Source organism: Saccostrea cucullata, unplaced genomic scaffold (assembly GCF_032062105.1).
Source record: "Saccostrea cucullata isolate Sc308-1 unplaced genomic scaffold, CSIRO_AGI_Scuc_v1 ctg179, whole genome shotgun sequence".
Taxonomy (NCBI): Eukaryota; Metazoa; Mollusca; class Bivalvia; order Ostreida; family Ostreidae; genus Saccostrea; species Saccostrea cuccullata.
This window is the reverse complement of record NW_026932316.1, coordinates 327883-348575: the sequence shown is the minus strand read 5'-3', so window position 1 is coordinate 348575 and position 20693 is coordinate 327883. Positions and strand designations below refer to the sequence as shown.

The window sequence follows — 20693 nt, the reverse complement described above, 5'->3', positions numbered from 1 at the left end:
TATTGACATAACATGCAGGCCGATCAGTGAATTAATCCAATTACTTTGTTGCTGCATAGATGGCAACACGTGTTTGCCTACCAATATACCTCTCTACAAATCAATAGTCCAAATCATAAGCCATGTGACTGCTACATTTGTCATTTTGTATGATTTGAAGGTAGATATTTTATATATGTGTATAATAAAACTGTAAGTTTGTGTTAACTCATAGCTGTAGAATATGATATTGTATGGAATCATGCAATATGATAGACCAAGCACCATGCATATGATGTTTCATGCAATACAAGTGATTAAACAGTACAAAAAAAATTTCACATTGAATTTACTAAACAAATTCTACAATAATATCAAAATAAAGAACTGAATGAAAGATAAGGATGAGACAAAAAAAGGATGATGTACAAAACACATGCAGGGTTCATGCCAGAAAGTCTACTTCCTAAGGGTCAAATAGTTCTGAAGTCTTTAAGAGAGACAGGTAATGCCCACTCTACCCTCATCAAGACCTTGAAGGATGACCATTTACTGTTACTGTTTCACATGATTAACATGTCATTAGGACAGCTTTAATTCAGTGATCTAGAATAAGTGTCTGAGACCATTCCACACTCCATGGCCCTTTATGAATAAGAAGTTTGCTAAGTGCATATTTTGAATCAATGCTCCAAATTGGCATAGTCTAACATAACAGCAGCACTTCCTGCCAGTACTCCTTCCATCAGCTAATATTATTTCAGCTATCAGCTATATATATCAGTGCATTCAATTGTGCACTTAGTAAAATAACCTTACTTGGCATGACCTTGACCTCTGACCTTATATAATTACAACACCTCTGCATGCTTTGTAACCCTGTGTGTTATGTACACTAGTGGAGAGACATGAGAATGACACAGACACACCCTTACCCATCATGGACTCGGCTGGTCTATCGCGGGAGCTGAGATTACCACTGGATGTAGAGAGGTCACCCGAGCGTTTGTTATATAGGGCACTTGTTGACACAGAGAGATGTTTTGAGGGTGGGGTGCTTCCAAAAGTTCCTACTGTAAGAGTCAAGCAATGCAAGCACAATGCAACAAGATGCAACAAAAAATGCAAAAACAATCTTTGAATTCATAATGAAAAAGCCTTGCCCAAATAAATGCTTAGAACTATTAAAGATAAGACAATTCAACATGATCCATTTAAGAAATATGACTTTAAAATATCATGCCTACAGATATAATCAATTATACAGACAATATTTACTTGATAGACTTTATAGATTATAGTAATTCCTTTCCATAATACAAATCAATAGGAAATTCATGGCAAATTGTTAGATTACAGAAAATGTATGTAGTTCTTGAGAAGAACATAGAAGATGGTTCAAGTTCTTGAGATTTTAAACTGCACAATTTTAATTTGCAGCAAGGCAATTCTTTACAAAGTGCTTGACATTTTTTGTTGCAATAGGCTGACAATTTTTTTGTTGTTGCAAAAGGCTCTCATTTTACCCCACAATTCTTCACACACTTAAATAGTTTTCTGAACATATCTTTTCTGTATTTTCAAAATTCTTCAGCGAGTGACCTTGACCTTCAGTTTGTCCTTTATAAAGGAAATGCCTTCTTGACAAAAGTTGCCATGCTGATTTGTATTAAAGAAAGGAATCCAAGTTCTTATTTTTTCTCATCTTTATTTATATACTTCATTCATAACTATGAATCATAACATTATCATCCTTAATATATTGTATAAACTATTGCAAATATTGTGCATAAATCTTGTGTTAGTATAGCTTAATGTGTGTAAATTATAAGTTATAATGTGATTTAAGTTTTAATTTCAAACAAAAAGTAATCACTGATTGGTAATTTTTCTTTCATTGATTTGGAATGTCTATTTTTTTTTAATAAAAGAAAAAACTAAATAAATTCATTTTTTGCGTAAATTATAAAATGAATTGAATAAATGAACTTAAAAAGCTATGAGAAAACTAATGAAAAAGAAATATAAAAGTGATTTTTTGTGAAAAAATATACCCATTGCCTCTTTCACCGCACCGCCATGATAAAATGATTTGAAGAGTTTTTCGAAAAATTTTGATTTTTAAAAATGAAAATAGACCAAGATGAGACTCGATGAAAATATGCAGCTATGAGTTAAGTAAAAGCTGTGTTTAACACATGATATATAGTAAAGATTTGAGTTACTGGGTTAGTAGATTTCACATCACTAGCAGCTAGTACTAACAGGCTTACAGGTCAGTCTAAACACACACATACATTGAATCTCCAACCAGACTACCTATCTTTAACATATTAACACTACACAAAGACCAATCAATTCATAACATTAAACCATTACACATAAAGCAAAAAGGATTATCAATCATTCAGCTTTCTCAGGACAAAAAAATATTTCTGTTATTACTTGGAGATTCAAACCACCCAAAATTATGATTATATATGGATGAAAAAATGGCAAAATGGAAATAAATAAATCATAAGAGATAGCTTTACCTCCAAGCTGGTAGAAAACACTAAACAGCCAGTTCTTAATCCCATGTTTATAAAGCACATATATCATTTCATAAATCCCAGGTATATTACTGGGAATGTCTATTATATCAGTTCATTTCCAAAATCTTGAATCACCAGTGCCACATTTTAATATTTATCTATAAGTTATGAAATTAAAAACTGACTGTTGGAAATAGAAGTAGATTATATTACAAATGATAAACAACATGTCACAATTTTTTCCCAACAAAAAAATTACGGAGAATTCAAAGAATCCCCCAGGCCCCATGCTTTCAACAAAAATCACACTAGTCTATTGTAGGAGATGGGGAAAGTAGGAGAGAAAATGCACAAAATAAATCAAATGTGGGAATATCGTAGTAACATACACATAAATAGATCAAGAATTATCAAAAAATAAGCACCAAAGTATTGAAACATTATCACAAACATTAAGATTCCTCTTTGATAGATTTCATAGTAGCCATCAGGTGTAGCTTAGAGAACAGAGCCCGCCTAGCTTTGGGAGGCTTGCTCACTTTGTTAACTTTGGACAATAATGGTTTCTCCTTCACGGGGGAACCATACAAAGCTAGACTTCTCTGTTCCTGTCGGCTAGTCTGAGCTCTGGATTTCTTAAACCCCTGTAACTTCAGTTTCCTATGAGCAAACTTTACATTTAAATGCTGAGGGGAAGAACCAGCTTTTTCAGGGCTTATATTAACAGAATGACAAATTTCACAGAAATCTTTGAACTTTAACTTGACATGTTGTTGATTAGTTGACGTACCCTGCCCCGTGAGTTTGTTAATATCTATACAGCAGTGTCTCCGCACGCTACAGGCCGAGTAAGCCCGTCTGTGAGGAATATAAGAGTCGGCATCAGAGCCCTGCGGTGAGCGGCGATAGATAGTGCTATGAGAGGATGATCGGCGGCGCTCTAGAGGCTGACACACTGAGCGTGGTGCTCGACTTCCAAAGCCGATCACGTAGCTTATCCCACCTTTACGACTGCTCATCTGGGCCTTCCACTGCTCGTATCGCGTCTGTCGCTCGTTGGATTTCTGGATAATGGCCTCCTTTCTAGCCTAAAATCAGAGAGAAAAAAGTCTGAGTAAAACAGAGTTTCATGCAATCAAGCTTTCATTTGAGATGATTTGTCATTCATAGATCTACATATGTACGTTGTGTAGATAGTTATCTTTAAATGAAAATCTTAATTTAAAATGAGACATAATTAAAATTTTCAAAAACAGTTTGTAGAGTATTGATCACTTTCATATTTTTAACATTTATAAATTTTTAAGAGACACCTTTAATACCTGATGAACTCGATAACACTTTTGATTGCTTTGTTACATTAGGTGACAGTTATTATAATACAGATGGGAAAAAGTGGCAGATGTTTTTTTTGTGAGAGACAATGTGACATAAAATCATCCATATCCTCGACCCTGACAACTCCTTACAGAGTCTCACTGTGTCGTTAAACCTTTTATTGTAGCATTTTTCATTTTTCCTATCTTAATCAATGTCTTTCAAAACCTATGCAGGTCTTTTAAGGCATGGAAAAGGAAGCTGATTATGAATCAATATAAATGGTAACACGGACTGCTGCCTGCGACAAGATCAATGATGTGTCACCTGCAGCAGCCTTAAGGTAGACACCCCCAGCCTTAAGGTGGCTCCACATCACCACTTCCTCACCTACTGTTTGATCCCCTTTAATGTGGACCAGTATTATGGCCATACTGCATGTACAAAGGCTTAGAGCTAATTTTAAGTTCCTGTGTGGAACATTTCAGAGAGATTTTTGTGTTTCATGTTGCTCTAAAAAGATTTGTGCTTTGGGAATTGGACAACATGTTTTCAAAGACATTAGCTTCCTTTGAAGTAGGCAGGCCATGGTTTGGGCAATGATATGTTTTAAAATGAAGTAAAAAAAAATATTCAAATTGTCATGTGCAATAAAAAAAAGACTTAATGCATTATTAAAGAGTTGTTATTCCCTATGAAACACTAAAATGTTCATAAAGCTTAACTCATAATGTTCTTCTCAATATAATGCATATCAAATACTTGTAAAAACCAATTATCTGTGATAAACTTCAAAAGAATCTACAATGAACCAGTATTTGGTAGTACATATTTATCATAAACGTACACATTTAAGAAATCAGTATGGGTGACAGATTTGACTCAGCGATATAACAGGGACTTGGTAGAAGCCTGCTACAGTCTAACAACCCTGCTATCTCTTTATGGCCAGGCTATTTCTCTCACTTTCTCTTGAACTTGATATCTTACAAAGTAAATGCTGGCATTAAATATTTCTGAAGTTCACAATTAAAGTATCATCATCAGAGTCTGCAGCTCTTTAATGAAGGAGATCAATATGTAATGGTCCTGCATGTGTTTGATGTTAGAATTCCCCATCTCATTTATACTGCATACAAAAGGACAATGAAATATCATGCTGCAACTCGGTGCATTCTCAAAGCTCTTGATGGCAGTATCACCTTAAAGCTGCTTCCCATATTTTTTCAAAAAATTCCCCTTTTATAGTCTGCCAACAGAAATATTTTATAAAACAGATTTTGAATTAGCCGACTTTGACCATAGTTCCCCTTACCTTGTCTTGAGTTTCTAGTTTTCTGCGTCGTTCCTCGACGGCCACCCTGCGTTCCTCATCGCGTCTCTTGAGTTCTTCGATCTTCATCCTCCGGAGCTCCAGCTGCCGGTCTCTCTTCTCCTGAGCCAGTCGCTGCTGTTCCTTCATCTCCTCTAACTTTTTGGCCCGTTCCTCTGCCATTTTCTCTCGCTGAAGGCGGATCTTCTCCTCTCTTTCTTTCTCTTTTTCTTTTCGTTGTGCATCTGAAGTGTCAGTTTCATCAGTTATAATGATCTCAATAATCATTGTTATTTATCTATAAATCATCTGATTTATTGCAACCACTAAATTCCTAACATTTCACTTCATGACTGTAATATTATGCAAATGTTCAAAGATTAACTAAAGACATGTGCATGTCCTCCAATATCAGCAACCATTGTAGAAATTAAATCCAATGGAGTGAAAAAAATAAAAACAGGTTTGTAAATTTTCTGTTGATAAAATCCTCATCAAAACAGCACGTGTTGTATGAGGGTTGATGCACCAACTTCCATCTTTGGTAACATTAAAGCGCCTCCGTTATGGTTTATCAGCCTCTGAGCCAGTACGACAGATGTTACCTGCCCCTTCTACAAGGCCCTATCACAACAACAGCTCACGAGGAAAGTTAATCAAATACAGAAAACTTATTTTTATGATGAATTTTCAATCAAGGTAAAATCAGTGAAATTACAGCTTTATTTGGCCGATACCTTTATCTTTAAGAGATCTCCTACTGGTATTAAGATCAAAAGAAAAACACTTTCCTTTTCTGATAGTGGATAAAATTTTAGATTGAAGAGATCAATAAATTGTTCATTTATAATTCATCAAAAAATGATTAAATCAAAACATATTTTAAAATAAAATAGTTCATGCAGTGTTTGTAGTAGTAGACTATCACTTGTATATGTGCATCTAGATGTCTACTTTAACATGTTCAAGGTGCACTTTACACAGGTGTCACCTTGTGTGATATGGAGTACCTGTAATTGTACCGGAATACTTCCTTTTTTAAAATTTCATTTCTATGTATTAGTATACACATTTATGTATAACAAAGAATTATCAACATACATATGTGACTTAATTTCATTATAATAATAATATATGTACATATATATGCAGTTAATGGACCAGAAAGTCTTACGACACTCAAGTGACCCGAACATGGTCCTAGTGTTACGTAACAGTGCATATTACATACACGTAATACTGGAGTAGATATATACTGTGTAAAAGGTTAGTGTACTGGCACTGATAAATCACTGGGGTAATATAGATGTAATTATTCTCTTGATTAGGTATGTTGTAATAGTGATTTATAATAAATCATCATTTGAACTCTCTAAGGTCATGTGTATAGACACTGTGTGTAAGAATCATTCATATTTAATGCAAGGACATACTTCATATTGTGTGGTTTTAATTCACTCATGTAGTATCTGATTTATAAATATCCCGTTCCTATAAATAAATTTGTACAATGCCCTGATAAATCTTGCCTTTCTCTATCAAACTTTGTTCCTTGTTTGTTCCAGTGTTTGCCAAATTATTGAAGTCTACAAGCTTTGTTCACAAAGCCAACACTCTGATTTCTAGATATATAGGAATCCGATTTAGTGCCAAATCTCTGTATGATCAACAACCCCTCCTTTACTGTTTTACATGTTATCCCACTCAAAATCTAACAGGCCATTCCATTATTCTCAGTTTTGATTTCTATCAATAAGAAACAATTGTTCTACAATGCATAAAAAAATTACTTTTAAATAAATATCAAATTTCTAAAATATCATTATCTATAGAAACAAAACTATAACTATAAAAAAAATCAAATTCTCATAACAAAGGGTAAAAAAGGGTGCTAAAATGATCTAGCAAAAACTAAAAATAAACTGAGGGGGGGAAGAGGAAGTGTCATGACCGTCGTACACAGAATACACAGAAATAAATCACAGGTCTACGTCAGCATGCTACAGGTAGGAACTGTGTAAACAGAAGCTATATACCCTGTCATAAAAATATCATAAAGCAGCCATACACAGGAAAATCTGACTATCACATTGGCATGCAGACCTTAGGTTAAGGTCAACTGTACCAACAAAAAAGAACCACAACCCCAGTAAAGGGAGGTAATGTCAGGGAAAAATCTTATTATTTTTTTTTTTTTTAAAAAGGTGCTTTTATTTTTCAAAAAAAAAATCTAAGTATATTTTTTTAATAGAGATCTACATTTAGGTAATGTTCATTTATGCCCAGATAAAAAAAGATAATATTTCCCTTCATTTTTTATGATACATATATACAAACGTGATTAAAAAACAAAGTTATTTTCGAGAGATTGTGGTCCTTAATTGTGGTTTTTCCGCAGAAGAACATAAGAGTTGAAATTGGAACTTTACTTGCCTACCGCGCGTCCATTTATAACAACGTACGACCTTCCCGCAGTGACTAAAAGTGTCCCTAGAGAAAAGGGAGGCAATCAAGTCAACTGTAGCAAAACCTAATTATATAAAAACTGAATCTCAAAAGTTTCAATTATATTTGCCTTATTTTTCAGAACTTCAGCGAAATTAGTTTGTGAATTGTGATAACTGTTATTATTCATTTGGTGAGATTTGATGCGTACATCAATTTTCAATCACTATGTGTTATAAACATCAGTGAGACACACAAGATAAATTGTACCTTTAAGGGCATCGCTCTCCTCTGTTGGAAAATACATCACAATCATTAAATCCTACCTACATCTTATAAAATACCTTACTGATGATTTTTTATTAGTCATTTAAAATTCAGCACCCACTATAAAGCAGTAGATATGAATGTTTGTAGATATGTTATACAGACTTAAGGAGTGCTGGACTATTCTATTTTGGTTCATAACATTGCATTTCATGGGATGTATAGTAATAATATATTACAGAAGCCAAACAAATGCAATATGCAAAACTAACTTATATGTAGCAAGATCATGCTCCTAACTCAATACTCAACTTGGTTATTGGGCCTAATTAAAGCTAATTCAATAAATAAACAATTTAATAAAATACTGAAAATCAAACTTACATAAAGCTAGCAGTAACTGAACGGGGTTTAAAATAATTTCTCCTAATCTTGTTTTCACAATCATTAAACCTTTGGTCTTGTGTACTTATACAATTATCCACATTTCTGAAATAGCCAACATAAATTAGGACTAAAGAGAAATACTACAACAAAGTACCTTGAGCTTTATGATCGGGACTTTTTCTGGACTCTTCTGTAGAGGAAGCTTTTCCTGATGACACCGAGTGGTTGTCCCCTGTGTGAGGTCGAGGCGATGCCCTCGCTGACGTCCGAGGAGACTCCTTTCCGCTGTCGTCTATCCTCTGTCGCTTCTCAGCAGGAGACATACACTGTAAACTAGAGTGATCTCCCCCTGCAGTAACCGGAACCTCCTCCAAACGGAGACTGTGATCCAGGGAATCGCCGGACCATGACATGTGATCTACACCATCCACAGAGGAACCAGCCTCCGTCACTTTGTCCACCTCCATCATGTGATCAGGGTTTAAGGTCGTCGACTCAGCCGTGTTCACATTGTCTGGGTTAAAACTGTGGTGATCTACATCTGCAAGGAGAAAAGTGAATCTACAGGATAAAACAAACATCAAACAGAAAATCAAAGCAAGAATCAAATAAATAGGAATCAGGAAAAGGGTAACTTTTGAATAGGTACTAGATTGAGGGAAGCATCCACAGGTCTCAGATTGATGATTTGGTGGATGTCTGAAGTAGCACCCTAGAGGTTAATCACAACACCTGACCAGGTACACAGGTAAAAACAGAAGGTATTATACCTCCAAATGACAGACTGTCCACACATCCACACTACAGAGCCGCTGTATCACACACCATTCAATAATCAATAGGCCTGTATACAAGGATAAACACTGGTATTGTATGTACACTGTAGGTATCTGACTTTAGGCTTTTTTCACCTGAAGTGAGTTAGTAGACAATATACCTGAATAGTAATCTTTGCCCATCTTTCTCTGTTGAGAGCTTTGATAATGGAGACAATCAGAGAGCTGACAAATATAGCAGGAATGGGAGGCTTCTTGTCTGTCCTGAGATGGCACACAAGAGTGCTTGTTTTTACAGATTGTAACCCTTTATAGGAAACCCAACAGTCCCTAAAAATTGGGCCCTGGGGGTACAAAATTATAAGGGCATCATTAATTCTCAGTTGTCTCTATACACAGATCATTGGGCTGGAGATTTCATGACCCTTGGCCATTTTTCTATCACTTTAAAAAGTTAAAGGTGTAAAATTATGTGTCTAAATTACAGTCTGGAAAATAATGGATTGTTGGCTTCATGTTTTTATGATACAATCAAATAATAACACCAAATGACTGTAAAGTTTGAAAGCTATATTCAATCAATATGGAAATGTCACATGCTATAATTAATCAATCAGAATTTTAAATTTGAATTACTTATTTCATGTAAAAATGTTATTTAATAGTATACATGTTTTAGCTGTATATCAATAAATATTTGACAGCTTAATTGAATTAAGAACTTGACTTTTGATAATAGGCCCTAAATTACAAATTTCCAAAGGAAATTCAGTTAGAAATTTAAAGTAAAATAATTTTGAGAAAAACTATAATTCCACCTTTCTCTATCTTTGCTGATGAGCATATTCTTTCCATAGGAAATTTCTTTGATTTTCTTATCTTTGGTTGAATGAAATAAAAAAGAAATCCTTTGCAACATATGAAAGCCATACCCTAGTCACATTGTACATCCAGGTGTCACATAACACCTATAACTTGTCAGGTAAATTATCTACTAAGATTGTCAGTCCATAGTACCTGTAATATATCACACCTGAATTTGAAGTACTATTCAATTCTAATCAACTCAACAGAGACCTGATTAGTACCTGTAAATGGGCTCAATTTGAGGTGTCCCCCTTTACTCCAATTAAAGGTAATTATCCTTAAACATCAAAGGCAATTAATGGTCACAGCATCACACTATCACCTTCACTTGTTTGGGAAATGTCAATTAGTCATTGATTTCACTGATACTAATAGTCCTTACTTAACAAGTCTTGGTCATCAATAATTAGCTCACAGGATTAAAAATACAGTAAATGTTTGATTACAAAAGTTCTTATATACACTGGTATTGGTCAAGGCAGATCTTGGAGTAAACTGATTTTGTCATGATACACAGGCTAATGACCCTGTGTATATGTGAATTGTCATCTTGTCATCTATTGATGAGTATTACTTATAAGTAAAGGAAAAAGATAATTTATCTGTGTATTGTCATCTTGGAATGTCAACAATAAACAATTCATCATGTCAGTGTATATAAACAGCCACAAAAAATGTCTTAATGAGTTCAGTGATAAATATCAGGAATTTTTAATGTGCTGTATTGAGTTTTGAAAAACATCAAAGAGCACTTTAATGTTATGATCATTATTTTCTCTCTGAGTTGAGATAATGATACGTTTTTAAGAGGTAAACACATGAAGTGTGTTGTGTAAGATTTCTCTGTAACAACTGGCACTCAGTGCTTTACACAGCAGCTTTACATGTTTTTACTTCAATCACGGATTAATACACAAACTGTCTGCCTTTCATACATACTAAACATGCTAAAGTAATACACAATATTGTACGGAAGTCAACGGAAGTTAAGATAACATATTAACCCTGCTCATTTAAAATCATTTGATCTCAATGAATTGATGAAACATGTTGAATGCATTTTGACATTTAAAAGACCTTAAACCTTTCAAAGATTATCTTCCGACAAAGTAGTTACCTTAAGCATCAGGTATATTTACCTATAAAGAGTGACCCAAATACCTGTCTAAGGGTGTGCACTTCTTTGAAAAATATTTGGCTCATATTTCAATAGTTCATAGAAATGTTTATATATGTGTTATAATAGTGAAAGATTGAAAATTTACCATTGGCAATGGCATTGGTGAATTCTCTAACAAAATCACGAGAAATATGAAGCAGTAACAGTAACTATAGACTCTGTCCTACTATATAATGTCAACATCATACCACACCTGGAAGTAACCCATTCAGAGCAAACTGTATTACATAAACTCTGTCAGACAGAGTTAATGCCAGTCATATAGTCCTTCATCTCTGCATTATTCACACACAGTCAAAGCACTTCTCATGTAACAGTTACTATGCCAAGGTCATTCAGACATATGACTATTACCACCATTATTGTCAAAGTACTGCAGTCTTAGATCATGTAGATCAACTGTTGTCTGACATCCAATGCCAACATTTTTTTGTTTTGTTTTTGGATGACATCTACTTTGGACATAGAGTAAAAATTGTTACAAAGTCATTAATTTACCCTCTGGAGTTAAAATCATCATTGATGAACTAAAGTCCTACAAGTTGACCTAGCTAACCTGTAGTAATGACTCACACACACACTAGACAATGTGTTCCAGTCTTGCATCACCACTGCAGGTTTTACTGATTTTTTAATTTGTCAGTTTACACAGCACAAAACTTCAATAATTTCCAGGTTGTCTGCCTGTTTAACATCACGTAACACTGGAGTTACAATCCAAAGGCTTCAATTCTTCATAACTGACAGACAAATACTAATAGACAGATTCATAGTGATAAATAATATGACCGTCACTAATATACAGAACTTCTGAACTTTCTTAAGATCTAAGAGCAGCCGGCTAAATTGTCCCTAAGACCCAAGAGCATGAAAGTTTCCTGTCTGTTATGGCATACACCCCTCCCCCCTTTATTTTGATATTTTCCCTCAATTCCCTCATTAGGAGAGGACCCCAGACCCCCATTTTAAATTTGTAATGCCCCCTGCTAGTTCAAATTTAAAGGAGAGATGTAAAATGGACAGACAGTCCCAGCTGCTGCAACAAATACAAAAGACTAGGAGGGTTACAAAACCCTGTATCAATTATTTTATACAAAAATATTAGCTCTGTTCATTTATTGCCATGGGAATAAAATGTCATAAATAAGAAAAAGTGGGCAGAAAAAATGATAAAGTTTACGAAGCTAACAAGTTTGAATTTTACAAAAATAATTTTACAATCAATATATTTGATTAATATAACCACTCAACTCAAAACATTAATTAATTTCCTTCTCCATACTGCATCACCATTTTAATGTTGTGTGGGGTGAAAACCCTACACAAGGGCAACATCCAATTAAAATGTTTGTCACAAAATGTTGTAATTATTACAAAGGCTATTCATAACAGTTCAGTGCCATGTTAACAATGACAAGATTGCAATGCATTACTGAATATTTGTAACTCAATGTGTTAATGGAAAAACATCATCCATTTTTTATTAGTTTTCCCTTTGATGTGTTGTCTCTGTGGCCCTGGTGTAAAAATCAAGTTAATAAATTGTGATAAAATAATATTGTGTGTAAATTCTCCATTATCGTCCTCTTTTTGATACATAGAGTAAAAATTATGCAACAGCTGGTCTTACGAAAAACTTACCACTTATACAAAAGCTTAAAACTCTACATATACAGTGTATTGACTTTCCACTTCTAGTGTACATGGGAAATAACACACATTAGCGAGAAGTATTTGGGGAATTTTCATAAATGTACCTTAAGTTAATTTTTACATTTAATTCTTGAACTTATACATATAAAAATAAAAACTCTCAATCTCAATTACATGTGAAGAGGTCATACTTCACTTTATGAAGAGAAACAATAATATTTTAACCAACAGATTGTCAACAGAGAAAAAAGACATTGTCAAGCTATTCCTTCATATAGAGCATCTCTGGTTCACACATTCCAGACACAGAGACAAGCCTGGTATGATAATGAGGGCTTACCTGTCACCGTGATGCTGTATACCATTGTCTTATCCTAGAATCCCTGTAATGTCTTCCCCCTCACAGAATTTATCCCCCAATAACAGGGGGTCTCACAACAGATTGTCCACCTAATCCTCCCTAAATTACAGGTAAATCACAGGTGAACTGTCCCCAGCAATCACAGATATCGACAAGACAATGACAGACACAACACGCGGGTGATCACATTGATTCCGTGGCGATTCGTAGACTCTCAGATTCCTTGAAGAGGAAGTGACGCTAAAAATGATCCTCGTATTACGAGAGCCGCCCGTTAAGTTTCTATTTCCTTACACATTTCATTCACAAAAGCATGTCAAAACAGTGTTCATATCTCCACCTTGCATTAAGGGAATTATAACAACATGTGACATTACACTGAGTGTACCCGCGGTGTAAGAAGAGAAGACCCTGATTCTAATCCACCAATATTGTTACAGGGAGGATGAAGTTTCTATAGACAGTGTTAAACATAAAAACAGTCCATGTAGAAAATCTGACCCCAGGGTCACATACCAGTGACTGACAGTCCCAGAGGTGTATTTTTTACAACATGTGTATACTCATTATACCAAAATACAGGTCATATTTAGATTTACCTGTGAGATAACACCATAAAACCCTACACAAGATGACATTTGTCAAGGAAAACCATCACCCTTAGTAAGCACTGTAATGCCAATGGTACTGCATGTGCTTGCACTCATGCAACCTTTGCTGGTTTTACTATAGCTTATGATAATATATATGTTGATGATAAAGCAGATTAAAATTGAAGATAATCCTTGAAAGTCTAATATTGGAGACGCTCAGTCCTAATGATTTATAGGTCTAACACTTAATAGTAAAACCTTCTATACAATGTATAGATTTTCTAGGATTCCCCACAATTATCAATCAAGTCAAGAATACCCTACTAAGGAATAATAAACAGTCAATAAAAATATATATCTAAACTTTATCAGCAGCCAGCTAGAAATTGTGTCAAAAATCTCACTGCACCTTAACGATGCTCAATATGACATGCCGTTTGTTTACGTTTAGTGCCTACCAAAATACTGCCAGATTACAGAATTCCTGGTACCATCTGACTGTACTCAGAGAAATAAATCAGAGAGAAAATGAGGTACAAAGTAATTAAAACATCTTCACACAGAATTATAGCTACACTTTGTATTTTTATTGATACAACTGCCATATATAAGCACCTTTTCGCGGGATTAGGTATTTGATTGATTTTGGGTCAATGACAGGCTGATGCAAAATACTGTGTCTTTGATTAGCAAAAAATGAAATCAAATCATTTCAACTCTTGTATATATATATGTCAACAAGGAAATTTTACCTTTTTATCAGCATGAATTTATATTTCCAAAAGGGAAGAATTTGACAACTTGATTTCTTAATCAGGTACTTTATGTAGGAGATAAATATTAAGTACTATGTTTATTTTTTCCTCTTAAATCTTTATTAATTGCAAAAATATGTTGTCCATAAAAAAAACTCCATAGTAAAGGTATGTCTGCAGTTCTCAGACTTTCTTTTAATAAAGAGAAATGAAATCAAACACATCAGACACACTACAGGTAATGATTATCAAAGCTAAACAACAAGAAATGATTACATCATAGTGTTCATACTGATACACAATTATAACACTTGTCTGAGATGTCTGTCTTAAAATTAGTTTTTCCTGCAGCTTGCCATATAATCTGGTGAAAATTCAAAATTTTAATAGATAAAACTTTAGTTTGCTAACGGCTACATCAATAAATTGTACAGCCCGACACCGCAAATTGTAGTATCCCCTTGCAATGAGCATATCTATATACCAATCAAGACAGAATTTGATATAGATCTCAACAAAATTACATCACTTCCATTTCAAAAAGAACATAGCTAACACACAAACAAACACTCATACACAGTAGCATTTCTATATCCCCTCCAACTCCATTGCGAGGGGATATTAAAAAGACTGTTTTATTCTGGTTTCAGATTTCAACAAATTAATAAATGAGCAATCAACATGATCAAGCTTAACAAAAGGTAACTTTAAAAATTTGTGAAAAACTTGTATGTATCTTGACCTTCATTACGGAAAATTAATCCCTATATGTGCAGCACAGATGACAAGGTTTTATAAGATCCATTAATATGAGGTCCATATTTCTGAAATCTATATCCATACCAAAAATTGCATCATTTCACATCACCAAGTCAAAGGCAACAACACTGAAGCAAACCCAGTTCATTCACCGAATTAAACCAATAGCCTAGGCCTACTCTGTTATGGCTTTTACAACTCTTCAAGATTCAGTAGGAAAATAAAAGTTAAACAAGCGTACATACTGATCAATAGACACAGGAAATACCTATCAAATGAGTACATAACACAGACAGAATCATTACCATGTCTATCAGTGTTTGTTAGATGCTGAACAACAATAGTATCATCCTAACTCCTCCCATTTTCTAATGTATTTGCTGTACCTCTATGTCATAAACAAAAACATTAATTTTATCATGTTTATAGCTGCAAACTGTGTAGCATTCATTTCAATTGCTACAAGAAAATCAACCTTTTCATAATATCAGGTAGTAACAATAAATTAATACTAACACATTTGCCATTTGGTCATAAAATATCAATCACTTATCTACAATTGAAAAAAAGATGAATTTCCCAAAATCTGACATGATTTTGCATAGCAACTCATCTGTGTGCTTATAGGCAGCATGTTACGATGTATTACACAAGTTGTATATTAATTGTTTATATCAGGGTTGTCCCTAGGACCTCAGGGCCGGGGAATTCCCCCACCTAAAATGATGCTATCCTCCAGTTAATTTAATTGGCATTCCTCCTTATCTCTCCCTAGAAGGAAAGGGACCCAAGATACCCTCCTACTTTTTGAAATGCCCCTTCTATTTCAATTCTTGCATTGGGAAAACCCTATACATCACACGGGCGAAGGCTGAAATATAGAATTAAAAAATCAAGTTATCAGTCTAGTCTTCTCACTTCTATTATTCTAAATGCATCGATCAAACAACATGAACAATTTTGATAAATCCTATTGTGAATTGAATTTGGCACACACCAGTATAAGCTAAACAATATACATCCTGAGTTATGAAGTGCATATCCTTTCTAGTCGAGACTGTCAGGATTTAAGGTTTTATAAAACAGTTGAAAATCAATTGATTTTTTTCTGTATGTCTTCATATAACAATACAGTTTTACAACAAAATTTTCCATAGGAAAAAATCCCTTGACAAGTATCGAGTAACTTGGTATGCACAAGTAACTGTTGCATTCCGTGTCTTCATGAACTAGCTCTAAGCTCCTCTATAAATGACACACAAAAACTGAAACCAAAAAACACATCTCTGTGCTTGCTGAAAGTATGTCATGATGTTATGTTCATGCAATGACCCAATTATGAAGCACCATAGTATGGCAAGAAACAATGCAGAACAACGACAGAGAAAATTCGAGCGGCATCAAATAAGTCTGTTTGGGCGTTGAATCATCGTTATCAGTGGAACTTTATAAACAAATTTCCTCTTAGGCCAACATTTTATAAAGGGTCCGTAGGCATTCAGCCTACTCAAATATCAGAAATATGAAGTAATGAATGAATGAATTAGAGTATTTTAAAAAGAATTTCACCTCCAAGAATGACATAAAATAAATTGATAAAATATTCGTGTAACGATTCTTCGTTTGAATTTTTAGTCGGTTAGAATAAATACAAGAATTTCTGCTCTTCTGAATCCTTTTCATTGAGCGATTATACACCGGGTATTTGCCTGACAACTTTCTCAAAGTGATCACGAGATTTTTACCAAGTACAAACAATACAGTGTGACAGACGACGTAAAATCGGTGTTCTTGGACAAATTACCCGTTAAATAAGGGTCATATTGCAAGCTGAAATCAATAAATAAAAATATCAAAACATTCTCTAGACCTGTGACAAAGGTTTGAAGTTACGTGTACCTATTTACAGGACAGGGGGTCTTTATTTACCTGGCTGGTAGTCGCTCTCCGATTCAGCGATCTCCGCCATTTTTTCCTTTCGTGACGTCACAAGTTTTGCATTACTCATTCCATCCATTTTTTCTCTCTATCCAAAACATCTAGCATTCATATAAGACATTATAAAACATCTGATTTTTTTTTAAATTGATAAATCAATTATATTTCTATTTATTTATCACTTTTATACCAAATGCTTTGACACACATTCGTTGCCTATATAATATTACATTTCTTTTTAAAGAAAGTTTGGCAACTTTTTTGTAGTTTTTAAACTACATATGTATTTATTATATTAATCTTGTATGCAACTGCAGATAAAGTGAGATTCTAGGAAAAAAATGTGTATCCTGGTGTATTCAATTGTCATCTCCGGGGAACAGGGTTGAAACATTGCTAATATACCCCCCTCAAAAAAAAAAAAATAGGGGGGGGGGGGTTATTCCTGCACTTAAAGCCCTACAAACATGGCAAAGGCCAATAAAGCTATGTTGAATATGTATAGTGAGATTTTTTTCTTATTTTTTTCACTTCTTATTTATTATTTATATATTGAGAAAATCTTTTGAAGAGTCAGGATAAATTTAATAACACCTTGTAAGAATTCACAATTTGACGGGACCAAATCTCTATGCAGGCTGCTGTATGCCTATACTGTGTTGCCTTAGACTGTTTGAGGAGTTATAAAATTATACACAGGAACCTGATGTTACTTAATTTTCTTATAAAGAATTAAACCTCATACCTAATACACATTTTTTCCTCGCATTACATACACATTAGGTATGGCGTTAATATTTTTTTTTACATGTATGAGAAAAATCGTCTGCAGGTGCTTGTGTAAAATTATTATATGGTTATAAGTTGGAGAAAATACGCATGCATGTATATATGATTGCAAAATGACATTTTTCTTACTGTTATATGTTTTTCTTATTTTTCTTCATTCAAGCATACATAACAGAAACAGTAAGTCCCGTAAATGTCACATTTATATGTATCACATGTATTCTTTGACTTTGTTCTATATGTATTATAAGTATAACATGTACATAAGCTGCCAGCGTTTCTCCATGACAAGAATTATATATATTTATATAAACCATTGAAAGAATTAAGGTCATATACATATATGCTAATTCTGATTAACTTCCAAGCACCACACAGGAACATTTATAAAATGAAATAGTCCAGGCGCATATATAGTATTTTTATAGGGGGAGGGGCCCCAAAAAAACACAAAAAAAAAAAACACTTTTCTATTGAAAATAATCATTGAAATATATGTTGCCCCTTTTTTGTTGTAGCATACTTATATCAGGGTATTTTGTAATGTATTTTAAAAAGATATGCTTGTAAAGGAAGTCGGATCTTCCTTTCCTACATTTTTTTCAGGTAAGTTATCTTTTTTTCTGGATGCCCATGCATTTGAATAAAAGATACTACACGTACTGTATGCCAAAGCATGACATGCAGAGCTCTAGATTAGGTGCAGCACGCAATGTTGTATGACACGTACAATTATTTCTATATATGTATGTATTATCTGTAGAATATTCCTTATTATCACCTGAAAATGGATTAAATGCTGGATTTATCCACGACTTTATAATTTGATTGTAACAGCAAATGTACTGGGTACTGGGTAGGGTGCAGTGAAGCATCTGGAGCACTCAAAATGTTTTTGTTTGTTTGTTGTTTTATGTCCCTCTTGAGAAATGTTCACTGATGTGGAGACGCCACCACTTGGTGGAGAGCAAATACTCGGCACTCAGTATGGAGGGATCTTTTTCGTGCCAACACCTACTGCGGTCTCATCCGAAGGACCGGTCTCCAAAATGTAACCACACTTTGACTGGAAATCCCCTGTTAACTTTTAGATCTAAAAAGTGCCCAGAGAGCGAATTCTACTGTACATAAATTCACAATCATCAGGGATGAGTTATTGAAACAAAGTTTCTCTTATTTCCATGTATCTACTATCCAAAAGAAATGAACGAACTGAATCTGTATTTCATTGTTTTATTGATTTATTAATAGTTTATTTTTCACTCATGTTTTTCAGACATTTGAAAACAAAAAAGAAAATTAAGGCCTCATGTATGATTCGAACTCTCTCCATAGCGCAGCTTTAACCACTACGCTACGAAGCATATGAATTATGACGTCTTTCAGTGCGATTTCGATTTTCATATAGAATGGGTTCAGATTCCATTTTTTGGACAAATGAAATAGATTTCACATTAACGTTTCCATCATTTAAGCGTTCACGAAGAATGGAGACTTGGTCCATTCATGCTCAAAATTCGTTTTTATAGCTATATCAAACCCATTTTCCACTAAATATGCTTATCTGTCAGCTTTGAAATAAAGATTATCAAATAAGTCGTTCAGTAAAATAAAATAATAAAATGTCTTGAAGATGACATTATCGAGAACACGATTTTAGAAAAATATAATTTCTGCGAATTTTGAAAAACATTTTGTCTCAGAGCGTAGGGGATTGTACACGCCTTATACGCCCTCTTTCTTTTATACCAAGATGTCTTTCAAGAAATGAACACTTAAGATGAATACAATCGATTTTTTACTTCATTTTTCAGATTTACAATCCAGAGAACAGACTATTGTCACTAATTACGTACTACGAAGTTTTAGCCGAGTTCCAAAATTTTGTTCATAATACATTTCATTTCAGAGTTCAAACCTGATCATGTTTGTTTTGCATGAATTTTTCAAAAATTGACATGGTGTTCATTTTGGGGGAAAATAGAGTGATTTTGCAATTGGGAAAGGGGCCCATATTCGGGGCAGTGGAAAATCCCTGATTTGACACAATATGCCATAAATAATGGCATCTCATCTACTAAGACACTGAAAGCAGGGGACCACGATTCTTTGAATTTGCCTGTTTATATTTGAAAGATAATATTTAACAATTTGAGGACAAGGGTAGTAGATTTTGAGAGAGCTGCATAACTTTCATTTTCAATGACAGCACTTCTCTGTTTTAATATATAACATTCTCAACTCTGTTGTAAATTAGGATTCCAAAAAGCCTAAAAATGTTGTTTACTGTAGGATCATTTTGATTTGGAGAGAGGTTCTAAGCTCATACCAGTTGACATGGAAGTAATTTCATGGATAAACCCTACAGAATAAATCATTATGCTGATTAAATTATCAATGAAGAGGTTGTATATTCACTGGGTAATGGTGACCTTCAAACATCGGTTCCGAAGAAACAACAATTCAAAAGTTGTTCAAAAGTATTGCTGTGAAATAATTGGATTAATTTGAGTAAAATTACGGTATATAAAAATAAGAAGTGATACAAGTATCTTGTATGCTTTAATCATTAATTATTTTACACACTGTACAATCATATATATACAATATTACTCAAAAAATAAAGTGACTTTTTAAGTTACAATTCAATCTACAATCACAGAAGATTGCACATATTTTAAATATGCATTTGTATAAATCTCATCATTAGACATGAAATTAAAGTGTGTGAACTGATAAAAGGTGTTTGAGCAGCAGCCATCTACTTGTGAACAAAGGCCT

At 34.0% G+C, this 20693-nt stretch overlaps 1 protein-coding gene across 1 annotated transcript in view; it reads right to left on the bottom strand.

Annotated features, from left to right (window-relative positions):
* The window catches only part of LOC134234818 (titin homolog), a 45728-nt gene that overhangs the window by 16057 nt on the left and 8978 nt on the right, over positions 1–20693 (bottom strand). Inside the window, exons 13-16 of the mRNA XM_062716866.1 lie at positions 17115–17164; positions 8396–8782; positions 5146–5387; positions 3304–3601 (exon numbers count right to left, since the gene is read on the bottom strand). Of these exons, the coding sequence (XP_062572850.1) occupies positions 3304–3601; positions 5146–5387; positions 8396–8782; positions 17115–17164 (977 nt within the window). The remainder of the gene's footprint in view (positions 1–3303; positions 3602–5145; positions 5388–8395; positions 8783–17114; positions 17165–20693) is intronic.